The following is a 19,375-nucleotide window of genomic DNA, read 5'->3' on the forward strand; positions in this document are numbered from 1 at the left end:
TACAGCCTCAAGCCTTGATGGCCCTGCCCCAGGAATGTGACTGGCTGGCTCTCGCAGAGCCAAGGAGACAAAAGGAAAGCTGCCACTCCACCTAAACACAGGAACCCTCACCGTGAAGTTTCTGGGACCTCAAAGTGGGCGTCGACATTTTAATCCGCTTTATTTTGTAACTCGAGCCTTTCCATGACAGAAAGATCCCATCCCGGAGTGGCTGGACTATGACAGCATACAGTCTGACCATAGCTCTTGCGTGGGCTGGAGCCCCTGCCTCTGACCGTCCTTGCCCCTGCCCTTTCTCCTCAGCCTAAGACCCTGTATGGAAGGCAAGAAAAGGGAGGAAACAAACTAGAAAGAGATGAAAAGTGTGTTGCCACTGGCCTGTCACACCCACAGAAGGATCACAGCATGTAAAGATGCAGCTCCATTGGTCAGCAAGCAGCCTGGTCACACACAGCCTCCTGTTAGAGGCCTGGCAGCCTTAAATCCTGACTCACAAAGAGTACCAGGGGCCTTGCAGCCTTAAATCCTGGGAGACACAACACACAAAGCACACCAGGCTCTCTGCAAGCATTTCCCTCCCTCCAGGGGCCTGGCCCACACCTGACTGCTGCTATCTTCCTCTTTATCATTCTGGTGGTCATCAGAGCCTCTCCCCAGCTGCCGCTGGATTACCTTCCTCGGTGCTGTCCTGAACCACTGAACTCTCAGGCAATAGCTCTTTGGTTTATAATTTCCATTCCTCTACAGCATATTATCATCCAATATAAACTTTGGGCTCAGCAGCTAAAGGGTTTGTCTAGGGTAATTTCTATGAATTGCAGTGAGCCTGCAGTGCTGTCCTACCGGTAACAAGAGCTTCAAACAATAACGCCCGGCCCAGAGCACTTGCCTCCCAGCTCAGGGTCTCCCACTGGGCTCGGGTGCCTGCTTTCACCAAGCTGCACAAGGCTCTGGACAGGGTTAAGCACTGCTGTGTGGTGCACGGTTCTGGGTGGACTGTGAACAGGGCGGGGCACCTCGGCACAGCGCTGCCTGTGACAGTCACCCAAACAGTTTGGTGCTCCCTCTAACTTCCCACTATTTATTTTTAGATCTCTAGGCTTTTCCTGATTCCTAAGACAATCAAACCTCAATGCTGCTGTAAGTGTAAACCTTTAATTAAGGTGTATGAGCCAAGCCAGATAAGAGTCGATTCTAAGCCAGGAGCTCCAGCAGAACCACAGCTCTTCCCTCCAGTCAGAACTATTACAGAAGAGAGGCTTGGATTGAAGACTTTAGCCTCCACATTTCATGTGTAAAGTAATGTACACATTCTCCCTTATCGACAGGGTGACACTATCCTTAAGATCTTAGGCTACTCCACAAAAGTCCATTTAACATGTGACCTATGTGAGCTGCAGTCCTAATGGTACAACTTGGAACCCGAGAACTGGAAGTTAGAAGTCTGCAGCTAGCCCTGCTAGGAGCCTCAGTCACTAGCTGGACGCCGTGTGGCTCCCTCAGGGTGGAAGGAACCTGCTTGCACAAGGGGACTGTCCTTGCAGGCAAGCGCGTACCCACCTTGTTCTTCTATGCCTGTGCCTTACTGCCTGACCTCTCTTCTATGGGTGACAGGCCCCTTGTATCTTGCACTATCAGTCCTACACGGTAGCATCTTTTAAGGTCCAAACGCAGATGCTGCTTCTTTCTGCGGACCTTCCGCCCAGCGGTCCAGCTTGGTGTTCAGGAACAGATTGGGGCAACTGCCTAGCGGAAGGTCAATGGCTGAACTGTAACCTGTCTGTAGACTTCTGAGTCTTTAAAAGACGCCCAGCTGCCAATGAATGTCTTCACTATGCAGCTGGCCTGGGACTCGCTGTGTAAACCACTCTGGACTCCTACTCAAAAGGTTTCTCTGTCTCAGCCTCCCGAATGCTGGGATAAAAGGCATGTGCCACCACACCCAGACATTCCTAGGTTTCAAAGCAATTTCTCTTTCTGCTACTGCTTTAATAACGAATAGCTTTCCCCCTGGCGCTTCTGTGGCTCCAGCAGGTTCCTGCTTGCACCCATGACCTGCGTGTGCAGAGGCACACTGTGAGTTGAGTCCAGGCTGGAGCAGTGTTTTCCCAAGTACCAGATGAGCTAAGACATTCATGATCTGCCTCTGTTTGTTCTCAAAACAGTGACATCAAAGTGAGAGGCAGAAGCCTATGTATAGGACCCAGGCGGATGCTGGGTGAGAATTCTGGGCTTACTCATAAGAGAATACATGTGTTACCATTAGAAATCAGAGCAACAGAATTCCATACATTGTCCACCAACATGGACGTCTGTGGAAGAGAAGCAGAAATTAATGTATGCTGGGCCAGGGTAGAGCTTGCCTGGCAAGCATGAAGCCCAGGGTTTAATCCTCAGCACTACTAAGACAACACTGAATTAATTAAAAATGAAGTGAGACCAACAAAGGGAGCCACTTAAGAAGGCAGACACTTGCATAAAGTAAGTAAGTAAACAAACCTCCCGCCTGTACAGGATTCTGCAGGAACACCCACCAGCTCTAGTTACCTTGAGGCATTAATTACTTTTAAGTTTGAAAACAGAAGCACGGACTTGGCTGGGGAAAGCTAAGGATCTGCTTGCTGGATTCCAACACATGCTTGAAACTGATGTCTGGTGTCAGCTCAAAAGGGAGCTGCTTCACTAAGAAAGGGCACACCACCATGTCCAGGGAGTAGGGGAGGGCTGTGCTCAGGTTCTGAATTGGGTGCAGGAGGGCGCCAGCTCCGCCTCCCTGTTTTAAGTAGACTGAAGACTGCTCAGGGAGTACTTGTCTCTGGTGTAAGTACCTGTCAGCCTTCTGAGCATAGCCTGCTGTCCCTGTTTTCTCAGCCCTGCTACTCTCACCCTCGAGAGTGACACATCACGCAAACAATGTACCCTGCCCATATGCAGGTCCTCCCAGCCAAGAACTCCCAGGCTCCTGACAAGTGCTTATTAATCCTGGCCACACCCAACAGAGAGCAGAACTGGCCACATTTGCCTTTTGCTTTCTCAGTGGCAGTAAAGGTGCAAAACAAAAACAAAAACAACAACAAAACCCCATAACCAACCAAACCAAACCAAAAGCACAAAACCCAAAACTGAGCTAGGGCCTTCCATAGGTCTCACGCAAGTCAGAACCGAGAGCGTAGTGCTTTACCATTTTCCACGGTTTCCCAGAAGTGCAGGAAGCACTTCTCAGGAGCCTGAGACCAGAAGCACCCAAAGAACACGGCCATCTCCTCTCTCAGGGCTTCTCAGAGGCCACGCACTAAATCCTATTACAGTTTTAAGTTTCTACATAACTGAGCCAACCATCAGGAAGTGGTGTGCCTGCTTCCCGCAGCAGCCCCTCTAAAGTTTAATCCAGGGCCCAGTCTGGAGGAGCAGCTACCTGACATCTACATGGAGTGGTGTGGGCTGGCAGGAGAGCTGTCACAGCACCAGAGCTTCCTACAGACTGTCTCCTGTAGTGGAAGCATGTTCCCCGTGCCTTAGATACAACCACATGGCACAGGAGACAGAACAAATGTCACCCAACTCTCAAGAAACTCTCAGTATTTGAGACTTTCTCTCTTTTCTTTCTCTTTCTCTCTCTCTCCCTTTCTCTCTTCCCCCCTCTCCCTCTTTCTTTTTTGAGACAGGTTTCCACTATGTAGTTCTGGCTGGCCTGGAACTCTCTATGTAGAGGAGCCTGGCTTAGGACTCACAGTGATCCCCTGCCTCTGCTTCCTGACAGCCACCACCAACTGGCAAAGTTCTAAAAATTTCAATGAAGAGAATGGAGAGACCACTGTGTGAAGGGAAATCTAATTTAAGAATACGCTTGCTTGTCCCTACAGGGGTAGGAAAGTCCCAGAAAATCATCCAAGTGACCCTCTGAATCTGAGGCCACTGTGCACTGCAGGAGGCAGAAGAATCTTCCTCTGCTGTTTGGTAACCACGGGCAACGCAGATGTAGCCTTTGTGCAGGAACCCTACCTGGTTGGAGGGATGCTAAGGCACTCATCCTTACATCATCACCCTCGCAGGAGGGAGGGAAGGAGGAAGGGGAAGGTGCAGATGCTACTGTGCAAATGAGGAAGTAGGGCCAGATGATGAATGAGGGCCTGGGCGGGACTGGGGGTCAGACAGGAGGCACTGGCAGGTGACAGCTCCACCTGGAGGGCTCACATGTGTGCTGAGGGACGGCAAGAAAAATGCAGCTTTGGAGGAGGGTGGGAACTGAGAGGACAGTTTCATAACATCTAGGAGGGAGAGAAAGGTAAACCTGCAAAACAGATCGCATGAAATTTTAAAGCTCCTCCCATTTTTTTTAAGACAGCTTGAAGGGATGAGACACACCCTGGATGTTATGACATACCTTCGCCTCATCATTGATGTCCCAGGTGAAGGAAATGGCGTTATAAGCGATCTCCTCAATGTTGCTGATGGTGTTGAAGCTTTCTTTGTAGTCAGCTGTGTGAAGCAACCAACAAGAAAAAGAAAGTCATGCTGGTTAGTTTCAGTGTGAGCTCACAGCAGGCCTAGAAATACTCAGGTTTCTGCATCATCCTCTGGACGACTTAAATGAGCACTTTGTTGGAGTGAAAGAAATTGAAAAATAAAGGAGGAAAAAAATGATCACAGAAATCTTTTTTTTTTTTTTTAAGTTGAGGCAAGCTTAGATAGAATTAATTCCGAATTGTTGGGTCAAAATTAGGAAGTTTTAGTCTAAAAAGTTTAACCAATTGTCCTAACATCTCAAAACATACCTATGGAACCAAGACAACAACTTAGTTATTCTAAGCTGGGTGTGGAGGCACAAACTTATAATCCAGAAGTTGGCAGGCTGAAGCAGGTAGATTTTGCTGTGAATTCAATGGCAGCCTGGGCTGTGAAGTAAGTTGGAGCCCAGCCTGCACTAGATCGAAAGACCTTGCCCCAACAGATTCAGTCCTTTTTATTCTTACAAAAAAGAGAGCCTGAGAATTTAAAAAGGTAAACAGAAACCCTCTGATGGACAGCCATCTGGGATACAGGTGATGGTGTCGTAAGACTGGAAACCGGAAGGGGACAGAGGTGTTGTAGAGTAGTAGTACATTCTGGGCATCCATCACTGGGTTATCACAAACTAAGAAGAGGAGCAAGCTAGCTCAGACCATAGCTGCAGAAGTCATTTCTTTTGGAAATCTTCCTGTCGTTAACTCTAAGTAAAAGCCAGATAATGACCTAAAGAAGACATCGTGTCTCTCCAAGTGTGCAGACTGGGTCGGGGAGGAGCACGGTGGTTGAGCGCCACGTGGGCAGTCCTAGGTCCCACCCCTAGGACAGCAGAGCAGGGGATAAAGAGAAGCGTAGGCTGAAAGTGGGACACTCTTATGCTGGCTGGCTAATGTCCCTGACTGCAGAATCACATGGCAAACCACTGCCTGGGCACGGGCCCCATGGAGGAAGTGAGGACAGAGCCCTGATTCCAAGAGCCACAGGACACTGCCTGGAACACATCTGTGGCTGGCACCAAAATTCAAATGCTTTCGGCAGGAAGTTCATTATTGCCAAAGGTAATTGGATTTGGCAAGCTGGACCCTGGAGCCTGTGAGGAGGACGGTGGGCTTCTGGGCCACTCACCAATGTCAATGCACCTCTGTTTGGCCGTGTGCTGGCGGGAGTGCCAGTACTTCCAGTGTCTTAGCTGGTCTTCCCTGCTTTTGTCTTCAGCAAAAACCACCATGATCACACTCTGGGGACGAGAATGAGGTACAGCATGAGGACCCCAAGGGGTGAGCAGCTTCAGAGAAAGGCACTTGATCAGAGAGTTACAGCTTAAAGCAAGACTGTGGGGGACTCCGGGGACCGCACAGTGGCTAAGGACGCTTGCTGCTCTCCCAAAGGACCTGAGTTCTCTCCCCCGCCCTCAAAAGGCCTCTTCCAACAGCCTGCAAGTCCAGTTCCAGGGAATCTGATGGCCTCCAAGGACATATGTATACATGCACACACACTCAGAGACATAGGAAGAAAAGGAAGAATGATCCTTAAAACCAAGCCACACAGCTCGGCACTTTGCGGTCTTTATTCAGTTACAGACACCTGCAAGTGTTAGGCCTAGAGTCACCTAGCGAGGCTTTCTGGAGAGCAGACTCAGTACAGAACTTACTCGAACTTTGCTGATGGGGTGGTGGATCCCTTCATTGCTGCTCCCTTCCTTCAGGGTGACAGGGTAGAACTGGCCTTTATTCAGGTACGTCATAGTGCTGTCCCCTTGCTTCTGCCGAAGTGACTTTGAGGCTTCTAGGGTATACTCAAAGTTGTTCCTATAGGACAAAGAAGTGACAGGTCCAGTCTTTTGGAAGCTTCCTGGACATTTTAGCGCAATCCTAAAGTGCTATGGTGTGTGTGTGTGTGTATATGTGTGTAGGGGGTTGGTGGGCTCTTAGATAGCAGACCACCAACGAACATCCAGCTGACTGCTATGTTAGAAGTAGCACTTGCCCCCTTTACTTGATAAACAGGATCCTAAGCCCAAGGACTTAATGACTGGAAACTCAGTGGGCTATGAAATACTGATTAGAAGTTCTATGATCTAATGTTAACAAAGAGATATTTGGACACTTGGGCTACAAATGACATCAGGAAGTGGGCAGGTAGTAGAAGGAACCTCATGGGCTTGCTGCCAATCTAGAATTTATGGAGCAAAGGTTGCAAACAGGGGCTGAGAGTCCTACATTCATCCATTCAGCTGCCAGCACTCTCTGTTGCTTCTGCCTGCACTCTGTCTCTAAGCAAGCACTCCACAATGGCCTGTTTCCTCTTATTTTACACAGCCACTCAGAGCCTTCCTACACTGGAAATTGGTCAATTATACCTATGCTTATAAATAAAGTTTTATTAGCGCATAGCCACACCACTTGCTTATGCCTTATCTGTGAACCCCTTTTCATTATGACAGCAAAGCTGGGTAGTCAAAAACCTACGGAGAGGCTATAGAGCCTAAAATATTTACTATCTGACCTGTCACTGAGAAAGCCTGCCAGCTTTATCGCAAACCCTAATGTTTGTGAGTCTGTGATTCTTGTACTTTGGGACATGCTTATAAAGGAAGTCTAAACATATAAAATGAAAAAATGAAATCCTAGACTTAAAAAAAAAATCTTGAGTTGTTTATATACTTTCCATAAACCTAGAAAGTGCTCCTATTTCTAGAGTACTGTGCAATGTTGCTAAGCTAGAACCAAGTTGCCAGGCCAGGGGGAAAAAGTTACATTTGTTTATTTTATCATTAACAAGGATAATAACTCTCTGTCCACTAACTGTCAGCTATCTGCACACTTTTGGGAGCAGAAGGGTCCATAGTGATCTACCTTAAGCCCCACCCCCTTCAGATTCCATCCCTCAACACCACAGAAGGGAAGGAAAAAGTACCAACACCAGGAGCTGAGGAAACCGAAAACCAGAGTCCCACACCGAATCAGCACATCCAAAGTCCCCTACCCAAGATAAGGCTACAGCTGGCAGAATCAGAGGAAGGTGAAAAGCTCACCAGAGCCACCTCAGATTTGTTAGGGCTGATACACCAAAGAGAGAAATGACCACAGATGCCAACAATCCAGAAGTCAAACAAAAAAACAACTATTACCCAGAAACACTGTCAAACACATAGTCCTCTGAATTCATGCCCGGCATCCGAAGGCTGAGGTCCGAGGAGAAGAAAACCTGAAATATCAATGGAGTGAGCCTCGAGCAGTTAACTACCAGCATGGCTACTAATGTCCAGGGGCTCATCTCAAAACAAAAATCCTAAATCTATTTTAAAAAATTAAATTAAGAAAAAAAGTATCAGCCAGGCAGTGGCGGCACTTGCCTTTATTCTCAGCACTCAGGAGGCAGAGGCAGGAGGATCTCTGTGAGTTTGACACCAGCCTGGTCCACAGAGTGAGTTCTAGAATGGCCAGGACTACATAGACAGAACTCTGTCTCAAAAAAAAAAAAAAACAAACCAAAACCAAACAAACCCATAAATAAATAAGTAAATGAATGAATGAAATAGATAAAATAAAAAGCAAATGTCTAATTTTATATACCACTCATGTCACTATAATACACACACATATCTGTATCTATATACATACACATGTGCCCATGCATGCACATGCACACACACACATACACTCACACACACTCCTGAGATGCACCCTTTTCGTTTCTTATCTTTCCCACATCACATGTTGGGAGTCTAGGATATGCAGCCAAAATACAAGGGCCAAGAGTCAGGCTTGTACCAGGGCTGGGTAAGCCTGCTGCTACCCTTTCCTGGGGAATGGCGGGGTTCAACACCTAAAGGACCCTGCAACGGCAGTTAAGTACTGCTTCCAACACCCTATGTGCATGACCGTAGAAGTCTGCAGCACTCATTTGTAAAGTCTACAGGACATACCAGGGACCACCTCCGATTCGGGATCATGCCATTAATCAGGCAGCACCCAGCGAGCACTTGACAGAGCTGCCACGCCAGGCTGGCTTCAGGAGCTTGCATGGGCCTAAGAAACACTATGAGGATGCACTGTGGTCAGTGGGAGATTACGCACAGGCTCCCTTTCTTTCCCTCTCTCTCCTGCAAATCTCTTCGCAGAAACCATAATTGTTAACTCAGCTGTTGGTAAGATTACCCATGTGCCCTTGATGATAATTTTTGGATTTGTAGGTTTAGCTTACAAATTATACCTACAGGCCTTTCTCTTAAAAAAAAAATCTTTTATTCCTGATCCACTCATTCTGGGCTAAGCTTCAAGCTTACATAACCAGGAAAAGGTGGAACTCAATACTTAGACAAACATGCCGCTGTCTTAGGAAGACGTTTTTTTGTCTTTTGTACCTCCTGAACGCCCTCCTTGAAGGTCTCGGAGAAGGTGGAGTCTGGAGTCCTTCGCTGAGCATTGGGAGGCTGAGTGCCAGAGCTGAACTGGTCAGTGCTAAGACTCCGGTCAAAAACCACCACGCGCTCGGTGGGCTCAGAGTGGTACACGGCCGGGGGGATTCCCACAGCAAAGCCATGTGGCTGGATTTCTGTCTTGATGGAGTGGGTAGGCATGGTCGCTATGGAGACAGTGACTGTTGTATCGGGAGCTGTCAGATGGCCTCTCTTATCAATGCCCAGCTGGTTGCTATGGGGGAGGACGATGTTGAAGGGTACGTTTTTCAGCACTTGCACCCTGTTTTCTCCAGCAGAAATGAGGGGCTGCTCCGTCACATTCGGTATGCTGTTTCTTCAGGGAAGGAGAAGAGACACTGTAGTTTCAACCTTGATGATACAGTGCTTTAAAGATGGGGAGGAGCAGGCCTTGGGGCTCAAACCCAGGGCTTTATACATACTTAGCACATGCTCTAGGATGGATAAACCCACATCCTGATGGTCTGGGTTCCATACACACTTGCCAGATACCTTTCTTATAGAGCCCAGGTCTGCCTGCCTAAGGATGGCACCGCCCACAGTGGGCTGAGCCCTCCCACATCAATCTACTATCAACAAAGCGCCTGCCCCAGAAACAAGCCCACTGGCCCATCTGCTGGAGGCAATTCCTCAGTGGCAGTTCCTCGGCCTAGGTAGGTTTGTCTAGGTTTGTGTCAACCTGACAAACACTAAGCAGTGCAGTAGGTGTCTGTTCTCTCGGATGGGTGGGTGCTGAGGTTGGAATTCAGGGAACGACGCCTGGTACACAGATGCTCACAAGGAAGCATCACTTTCTAATACTGATACTGTCATTCCCAAGGAAAACTCATTATCATATGTTATCAAGAGATGTTTTATATAAAATTAACTGTGGTTTAATACTTGGGTAATATGAATGTTTAATTTTTAAAATATTCATTATTATTTTGTGTATGTTTGTGTGTATATGTTTGTGTACACATGTGTGTACTTGTTTGTGTGCATGTGTGTGTGTGTGTGTGTGTGTATGTGTATGAGGTATGTGGCAGCCCACTGAGGTCAGAAGTCAAGTCTGTGGAGAGTGCTATCCTTCTCCCTTTAGCTGTGTCCCTCAGAAAGAACCCAGGCCAGCAAGGCCTTTACCTGCTGCGCTGTCTCCCCAGCCCCAAATGGTGGAAACTTTTAAAAATTTGTTTGCTTTGACTTTTTTTTTCCTGATATTGGGTATGGAATCCAGAGCCTTAGCTTAGCTTAGCAAGTGTTCTATCACCAAATTTCTTTGGTCCGTGACTGTGTTTTTAAAGTCCCCTGAAATAGTACAAATGGAAGGAACATAAAGGAACAAAACAATGGCGATTTTACACATCTCAAGATCAGCAAAACTTATTCAAACCCTGAACTATAAATCCATCCTGAGATCCTAACAAAAAGGTCAGGAGGCTGAGGCAGGAGGACTCAAAGCTCCAGGTCAACCAGGACAACTTGGGACAAAGAATCAAAGGTTTCACTGTGGCTTTGTCATTGCAAAAGACTAGATATGGCTGCAAAAATAAGTACATTTTGAGTTTGTTTCAGGACACTCCAGCAAAGGGACATAAAATAAAACATGAATTAATCTGACTGTTAAGAAAGAGAGAAAAACTTGAACATTACAGCTGCTGAGCCTGGCACTGAATATATGCTGGTGTCTACCATTTCTCCTCCTATTGTGCTTGAAAAGATTCATAATAAAAAGTAAAGAAGTAGATAAAATCTATAAATAAGCCACTTGCCAAAACTAATTATAAAGATTTAAATAGCAATATGGAAAATATTTATGAAACAAATTAAGTGGAATAAATGCATACTTCCAAAAACTATCTGTAACTGACCACAACCACAGTAAAGCAATAATTGTCAGGAGTGTGGGGTAGGGATTGCTACTCATTCCTTAAGTCGATTTCTGTCATTCTCCCCAACCTCAAGATGGAATCTAGCTACACAGCTCAGGCTGGCCTTGAGCTGGCTTTGGCTCCCTGGGATCTCAGGTACACGCTGTCACACCCCGCTGTCTTATTATTACTAATAGAACATGGGTCAATTTAAAAGCTGTTTTTAGGGGCTAGCAAGATGGTTCAGTGGGTAAAGGTGCTTGCCCCCAAGACTGACAACTTGAGTTTGATGCCTGGAAGCCACTTAGTGGCAGGAGGAACCGTAAGCTAACGTAAGCTCTGACAATTGTATGTGTACCCTGCTATGCACAAACAGGTTTATACACACAAATGCGTAAAATGTGTCTTTTAAAAACATTTCATAGCCATAAGGTTTAGTCTTAATTTATGAAAGATGCAATCTAAATATTTAAAAGATGCCTTCAAGAGGAGTTCAGACATTAATTGAGTTTTTAACTATGACAACTATTCAAGGGCCACTGGTACTTAACTTCTCTCTTCTTTATTAGATCTGGGATTGAACTTGGTACCTTGCCTCACACGACCAACCGCTCCATCCTCAAGCTGCAGGCCAAGCCTTGCGTTATTTGACACAGACTCTCCCAAGAGCCCAGGCTGGCTAGAACTCCTGAGCCTCCTGCTTCTGCCTCCCAGGTGCTGGGGTTACAGGCATGTGCCACCACATCCAGGCTTTTTGTTTTGTTTTTAAGATGCATCCCCCCGTCTCATCTCCCGTTAGAGGGTCTCAATGCAGATGAACAAACACTCCAGGCTTTTATTAGCACCTCCCTCCGGAGCAGCAGAAGTTGATGCTTATGTTTTCTAGGAAGGGGAACACAGCTTAAATAAACAGATAACTTCTCAGAGTAACAGAGGCACATCAGCAATAGACTCTGACCCTGGGATGACAGACAGGTCCCTCTGCCATCTTCTCCAGGAGGCCCTTCCGGGGTTTGCTTGGCAGAGCCCGCCTCTTCCCCTCGCATCCCCCAGCCGGCTGTGCTGCTGTAGGAAGCACTCACCTCTTGCTGTGCTCTGCTTCTGGCTGCTCTCCCTCAGGCTTTACAGCTGATGACCGGCGCTCTCTGGGAACCTAAAGCATTAACGTCAATGAGAGGGATTCAGTCCCTATCCAGGGGAGAGGCCTTCGCCCGAAGGAGCATCCTTTTCTTTCTCAGGAGGCTCATTGGTTCCCTCATCTCCTGACTATCTGTTGAGCACTGGGCAGCATCTGCCCTCAAGGAACTAACGGTCCGATCACCACAGCAAGCAGTGAAGAGCCACTGCCAAGCAGCCCCGTGGTGCCACAGACTGACTTTATAGTGGGAGTAAAGATTCCTTTCTTCTTTAAAATTGTATGGTATATATTTTGTTCTTGGGTATGAATGTTTGACCTGCACCTATGTCTGTACACCACACGTGTGAAGGGTGCCCAGGTCAGAAGAGTGCATCGGGGGCCCTGGAGCCGGAGTTAGATACGGCTGGAGTCACCATGTGGTGCTGGGAACTAACCAGGGTCCTCTGGAAGAGCAGCCGATGCTCCCAACTGCTGAGCCATCTCCCCAGCTCCGATCTACTCCTTTTCTGACTCCTCTTTTCTTTGCCTCAAAGCTAAGAAGCAGACAAATGACACTGGCACCCTGTGACATTAACCCAGCTGAGACATGGTCCAAATGGGCGCACACGTGTTGCTGAGATGCAGTGCTTTGCTGTGCAAGAATTCTTTCATATTTCACCATGAACAACAAATTAAAGGGGCTTGAGAGATGGCTCAGGGGTCAAGAGTGCACGGTGTCCTTGCACAGGAGTTTGGGACCTGATATTCACAGTAGGCCGGCCATTCACAACCACCTGTAACTCCAGCTTCGGGGAATCTAGGTCCCTCTTCTGGCCTCTAAGGGCACCTGCACTCATGTATAGAAACTTTCCTATACATCCTCATATGCATACACATAACTACAATTACATAGATCTTTTTATGTATACAAGTACACTGTAGCTGTCTTCAGACACTCCAGAAGAGGACATCGAATCCCATTATGGATGGTTATGAGCCACCATGTGGTTGCTGGGACTTGAACTCAGGGCCTCTGGAAGAACAGCCAGTGCTCTTAACCGCTGAGCCATCTCTTCAGTCCTACATAGATCTTTTTAAAAAAAGATAATACCAAGTACTGTTTGACGGATTGGCAATCTGTTTTTAAAGCATTGCTAGTACCAAGTAATAAGATGCCGACGGCCAACCAACTGAAATGGCCATCCCTGGAGCATCTGCTGCTGGACAGCGCCAGCCACACCCCAGCACCAGCCTGTGGCTGGAAACGGACTGGGGCTGAACCCTAACAATGCATCCCGGCTGCTGGGCCTGAGAGTCCAAAGCGTCACACAGGCTGGCCTTCCGTCCTGTGTCCACTATGACACAGGCCACCAGAGAGTGGCAACTGAATTACTAGAATTCCATTAAGAACCATCAGGCAGAATGGTATAAATCCCTACACATGAGAGTTAAGGCTAATTCAACTGTCTAACAACAGGCAAAGAACATGTATTCTGTGTGCTGGAGAGATGGCTCAGTGGTTAAGAGCACCGGCTGCTCTTTCAAAAGTCCTGAGTTCAATTCCCAGCACCCACATGGTGGCTCACAACCATCTGTAATGGGATCGGATGCCCTCTTCTGGTGTGCCTGAAGACAGCTACAGTGTACTCACATAAATAAAAGAAATCTTAAAGAAAAAGAAAGTGTAGTCTGATCTTAGAACCAAGTCCCAGAATTGTAAAAGAGTGTATTTTCCCCAGTGGCTCCCAAGGCTTCGTAATAGCAGCTACAGAAAAGGCGGTCACCTTGAGCACCCAGACCAGGAGAGCACTGGTCAGTCAGCAACAACCCCTTTTCCATGAAACCAGGAACCAAGTTTGTTAAAATACTCAAGGGAGGGGGAGAGGGGAGGGGGGAGGAGGAAGGGGGGTGGGAGGCTGGCTACTTACTACCTTCTTTCATTAGCAGCGTCTCTTTCAGTGAGGGCCAGAGCGGCTGTTTAAAAACCACCCTTTGATTCTATGATGGCGGATGCTCAGCTTTGAACCACCAGAAGCCGAGGAGTCATTAAACTATTTACAGTCACTAGGGAAGCAAGCGGCCTGACATTCCGGCAGCAAATGGCTGTTTTATAGGCTGCTGAATCAGGTGCGTCTGGGCATGGTTCGCCCGCAGCTGCAAAGGGCCTGTGGCCTACCTTGTAGTAGTCGTAGAGCAGGCCCAGCGCGGCCGCACTGTCTTCGTCTCCGTTGATACTCATCATCGCTTTGGTGGCCGCAGTGAGAGGGTTTTCCAGGAATGACTTCCAGGCTTCGTCCTCACTGGTATAGGGGCGCCGCTGTGGGTAAAGGGCTTCATTCTGAAGAACCAGCACTGGCCGTTTGCTTCAGAGGAACAGATTCAAAAGTTAAATCCATACTTCCTACAGCAAGACAGCTTACAAGCTGTATAAAACAAACAAACAAACAAAGCAAAAAAAAAAAAAACCCCAAAACAAAACAAACTGAACAAACAGTTCTTTGACATTTCTCTAAAATAGGACACACGGCCCTGTGCCAGGATGTAATTACAAGTGGGAGGCAGCCAGTGGCATAGCAACTGGTCCAAATGGGCAAAGCACTGGTTCCATCTCCTGCATTAGCATCAATTAAATACCAACAGCTTCTGAAGGAAACACAATAAAGTAACTGAAATTGTGTCCACACTCCTCTTAACGATAATTTTGGAATAAATAAAAAATGTTCAGAAAATTCAGATTTGGTTTACAAAACACTTTTTCTAAAGGCATATTTTAAATCACCTGTGGCATGTTAGCTACATCAATAGCCTTAGTAAGTCAGACGAAGGCAAGCTCAGAAGGCAAGGCAGAACTAATGACCCCCTCTCAAAGACACTGAGATGATACTACTTGTCAAAATTCAAAACTAGCCCCAAGAAGACTCAGGACTATTTAAACTATATAACCACACACAAGGGATACAGCAAGGTACGGATGCTGTCCAATCTCACTCAAGGCCACTGCTACATGCGGCTTCCTCCTTCCCCAGCCGAAGCCAGGACTTTATACAGCTCCTTCCGAGAAACAGGGGCAGGAAGAAGGGACATAAAGCAAACGGGACATTTCACTTAATCCTTCAGGGTATCTGAGAAAGTTAGAAGACTCTACAGTTACCAGCAGGAGGAGCCTGGAGCACAGCCAAAGGGGACTATAAATCAATAAAGCAGCATAATCTTCTGGCATGGGAGTGAAAGGCTCATCTTAGAGATAAACACTTAGCCCACAACAAACGAAGGCACAGAATGGAAATCAGCCTTTCAAAAAACAGTGGACAGATACGATTTCAAAACCTTTACGTGGGCCGGGGAAGATGGCTCAGGGGGTAAAGGCACTTGCTCATGAGTCTGATGGCCTGAAGGTCCATTCCTGGGACCTACACAGTGGAAGAAGAGAGCAGACTCCTACACACACACACACACACACACACACACACACACACACACACACACACACACACACACGGCAAATTAATCACTTTAAAATCTTCATTGGCTGGTAAGATGGTTCAGCTGATAAAGGTAACTGAGTTAAATTTCTAAAACCCATATGGTAGATAGAAAGGACTTGCTACAGGTTGTCCTCTGAGTGTGTGTGTGTGTGTGTGTGTGTGTGAGAGAGAGAGAGAGAGAGAGAGAGAGAGAGAATGTTGGGAGAGTGAGGGAAATGCCAACACAAACTCATAAAGTAAAATAAATAAAATGTAAAAAAAAAAAAAAAACTTTTCCTAGACTTTAGGATCCGATGGCATAGCTAAGGTGTTGTGCATATGACTTCTCTGCTCTGGGTTAAGGGGCTTCCTGGGCTTAATCCCCAGTGCTCCCTTCCCCCCAAATAAATAAAATCTTTATTAGTTTTTCACACCAGGCAAGGACTATTTCACGTTAACAGTGCAGTTTGTGGGAAAAATCCAGAAAATGAATGGTGATTTTAGGGGCACTTTACAGGAGATTTAATTTAAATGATTCGAGCAAACACTACTGCTTCCAAAAACTGGAACTGTCAACAGTCTCAACAACTGCTCCGCTGGTACTATTTAATAAGTCAATAGAAAGAAAACACGGAACATTGACTTTAGCAAGCCGAGGCAGTCCTTTTTTGTGTGTGAGGGAACAAGAACGAAGGTGTCTGGAACTTATCTGAATTATGGCTGTCCAGGCCCAGTTCTCGTTGCAACACACAAATGAAATGTGTAAATGGCCTAGAGGTGACCTACCTTTTCTAAAAGTGAGTGGAGAAAGTATGATTATCTTCTCAAGGAATCAACAAAGGTTGGGCTTGGCAGTCACCCAAATCCTTCAAAAACAGATATAGATTTAGAAGAAGAAGAAAAAGAAGAAAAAAGGAGATCTTTGAAAAGGGGAGGGAAAAGGATGATTCTAAGGGTTTACATCTGGAGGCAGCTTATTATTTTGAAGTATTAAAAAAAAAAAAAACAAGAAGACTTTACAAATCTCAAGTTTTACCCAAAGAAAGAAATACACAACCTGGCATCTTCCTACCCCCCTCCAAGTCTTTGGGTCATGAGGCCGACAGAGAGATCGTGGTTCCTTGGTGAGAGTCCCTGGTGTACTGCTGAGCTATTATTAATAATCTAATAGCCACTTCCAGAAGACTCTGACAGCAGTTGGCTCATTCAACAGTTGTAATGCTAGTTTTTCAAGCTTCCCTTCTTCTATCCCATCCAACATTGGTACAAGCATCAGAAAATAAATATTTTCCAAGTGGCTTTATGTCTGCAATTACCCTGAAGGCATTTTATATTTCCAAAGTATGCCTAAGGCCAAGAGGCTGGCGCGGGGACTTTTGCCTAGTAAGTAAGTAGAGAAATAAACACAGGAACTGCAGCCCACTTCTTCAAGCCCAAGTTGTTGCTCCAGCCCTGCAGGTTCATGGGTGTTTTCAAGTGAGCCTCAGACCTTCAAGAGTTATGGGGTCAGGATTCTAAAAGGAGAACCGAGCACTAACTCAACTTCATTTCCTACAAGACAAGATAATTAATCTCTTGCTGATTCCACACTCAGCTAACCCCCTTCAGAAAGCAAGCATGAGAAAAATCTACCCTTAACTGTGAAACCAATTCTCCATTTCAGATTTACTGAGCCGAGATAAGAAGATACTCGATCTTTCAGAACATCTTCATATTTATAGAAAAGTTGCGAGTACAATTGAGAACTCCCCCCTCCAAATCCTGCCAAAGTCCGATCACCTCTTACATCATCACTCAACATTTCTCGCTACTTTCTTATGTCCCAAACTCCAAAAAGCAACCCCGATTCGAGAGTAGTTTCTAACTTTATCACCCTGCTCGCCAGTTTCTTCCTCTTGATATTCCCAAACGGCAAAAATAGTCTTCTGTAATTACCGTCGGTGATGCAAGGGCCCAAGAACACCCACAGCAGATTTCTCACACAGCAGCCGCAGCGAAGAAAACGCGCGGGCAGCGGACACTTCAACCTTCCCCTAGATCTCTCACTCCGGCCGCTCGGCAGGTGACAGCAGGCTGCCCGGGGTTCCCCCGTCCCCACCGGTCCATGAGCGCCGGACCCCGGAGCCCTCCGACGGCAGGTCGGCTGTCCCCCCCCCCCCCGCGCCCCGCCCCGCCCGGCCTCGCAGGTCCGGGAGCCCGCGCCGTCGCGGCGGCAGGTGCGGTGGCCCCCGGGCCCTGGCCGGACTCGCGCCCGCGCCTCACTCACTTGTCGTACTCCTGTGTCATCGCGCTCGCTTGCCGCTGCCGGGCCGTAGAACTGGACTTTCGGGTTGGGACAGTACACCCGATCCGGGGGGAGGAGGCGGCGGCGGGCGGTGCGCGACGGCAGGCGGTGGGTCCGGAGCGGCGGCCCCGACGGGTTGGGTTCGCTTTTCTCGCTCTGAGCCGGCTCGGCGCGGGCAGCGCGCACTGGGCGCTGGGCTCGGCCTCCCATTGGCTGGCGGCACGCCGGCCCAGGGCGGGGCTTATGGAACTGAGAGGCGGGGAGCTTCTCCTGATTGGTGAGATGGAGGTCTGGGGAGGAGCCTGAGGGCCGGACCGGAGGGCGGGGGCCACGCGGTGCTCGGCGGTGCTCGGCGGCGCTGAGGAGCTTACGCGCGGGCGCGCGGCTGGCCCCGGTGGCGCCGTCCCGTAGTGCCGCCGGCGCCGAGAGGCTTCGGCGCGCACCCGCGTGGGCGCGTCTCACCTTCCAGTTCTCGCTCGCGGTCAGTTCTCCGGCCTCAAGGCCTCTGCCTGGGCAATACCTAGGGAATTTCTTTGCAGATGTGCAGGCTCGGAGGTTTCCTTCTGGTTCACCCCTCAGTGTCCACTGTGTGACAGTCGCAAGTCTGCAGAGCTCCTTAATAACCCATAGTTCCCCGGCCAGCAGTCCCTGTTCATTGGGTACCTACCAAGTGTCAAGAGCATCACTCTAAGCCGCCTTCCCAAGCTCGGGGGGGGGGGGGGTCCCCACCAGCCTCCTGAGGGCACCTGTTCTTGCTTGGCTCTTTATCTGCTCCGAGCTGCATTTGGGCTTTAGTATCCTCAACTCCTAGCTACTACCTGTGTGGTCTTTCTGTTTGGCCAGCTCCAGATTGGCTTCTACCTTTTCCTCCCTTTTTGCCCCCCCCCCCTTTTTTTTTTCTTCTTCAACGGGTCGGCTTCTTTAATCTCAACCCCAGGCCTACTACAGTACAGACAGGGATCTAGACACGGAGGACAAGGCAGAGACAGCAGGCAAATTTTCCTGCTTCCTAGAGCATCCTAGTTTGGGAGTCAGGATGACTCCTTTGGTGTGCGGAGAGATGGCAATCTTTGCAGATGGGTGGGAAAAAGAGAGTGGAACTCTCTGGACTTGAAGATGGTGAGGGACGGGCAGCCAACATATTTCATAAGGGTGAAGGCATAGCCGTGGCCCGGGATAGAGGGGACATCAGCGTGTCCATTGCAGAGCTAGGAGAGCAGTGTGGCCGGAGGGTAACTGGGCACAGGTGCGAACTGTAGAGCCCCCACAGGTTTCTGTAAGGCCTTGAGTGAGGAAGCTTTGAAGGGCTTGGGGTAGGGCATAGACAGAATCACTTGTGTTTTAAAATAAGCTGGCCACTGAATGGTAGGGAATCCATCGGTAGGAGACAATTTCAAAAATACAAGCAAAAGATAAATAGTAGCCAGAAGCATGACCTGGGGTGATAGAACTCTGAGAAGGGTTTGAATTCTAGATGACTTTGTGTTCAAACTAACAGGATTCGCTGAGACCCAAAAGGCAGGTTAGAGAGAGTGTCTCTGATAGATAGTGTGCCCACAATCCCAGGACTCAGGAGTTGAGGCAGGAGGCTCTCCAGTTTCAGACCAGTCCCAGAGTGAAACTTTGACAACCAACCAACCAACCAAACAAACAAACAAAAACCAGTCATTCTTGTTAAGAATGACCAGGGGTTTTCAGCAGCTGGATAGAATG

The 19,375-nt window shown here is 47.9% G+C and overlaps 1 protein-coding gene across 1 annotated transcript in view; it reads right to left on the reverse strand.

Moving 5' to 3' along the window:
• Window positions 1-17,826, reverse strand: part of Grhl1 (grainyhead like transcription factor 1) — a 44,296-nt gene extending 26,470 nt beyond the window's left edge. Inside the window, exons 1-8 of the mRNA XM_052186043.1 lie at window positions 17,645-17,826; window positions 14,091-14,277; window positions 11,880-11,950; window positions 8,873-9,263; window positions 7,637-7,713; window positions 6,158-6,314; window positions 5,632-5,743; window positions 4,385-4,479 (exon numbers count right to left, since the gene is read on the reverse strand). Coding sequence (XP_052042003.1) covers window positions 4,385-4,479; window positions 5,632-5,743; window positions 6,158-6,314; window positions 7,637-7,713; window positions 8,873-9,263; window positions 11,880-11,950; window positions 14,091-14,277; window positions 17,645-17,664 — 1,110 coding nt within the window. The 5' untranslated portion in view covers window positions 17,665-17,826. The remainder of the gene's footprint in view (window positions 1-4,384; window positions 4,480-5,631; window positions 5,744-6,157; window positions 6,315-7,636; window positions 7,714-8,872; window positions 9,264-11,879; window positions 11,951-14,090; window positions 14,278-17,644) is intronic.
• Between the last annotated feature and the right edge of the window lie 1,549 nt (window positions 17,827-19,375).

Source organism: Apodemus sylvaticus, chromosome 6 (genome assembly GCF_947179515.1).
Source record: "Apodemus sylvaticus chromosome 6, mApoSyl1.1, whole genome shotgun sequence".
Classification (NCBI taxonomy): Eukaryota; Metazoa; Chordata; class Mammalia; order Rodentia; family Muridae; genus Apodemus; species Apodemus sylvaticus.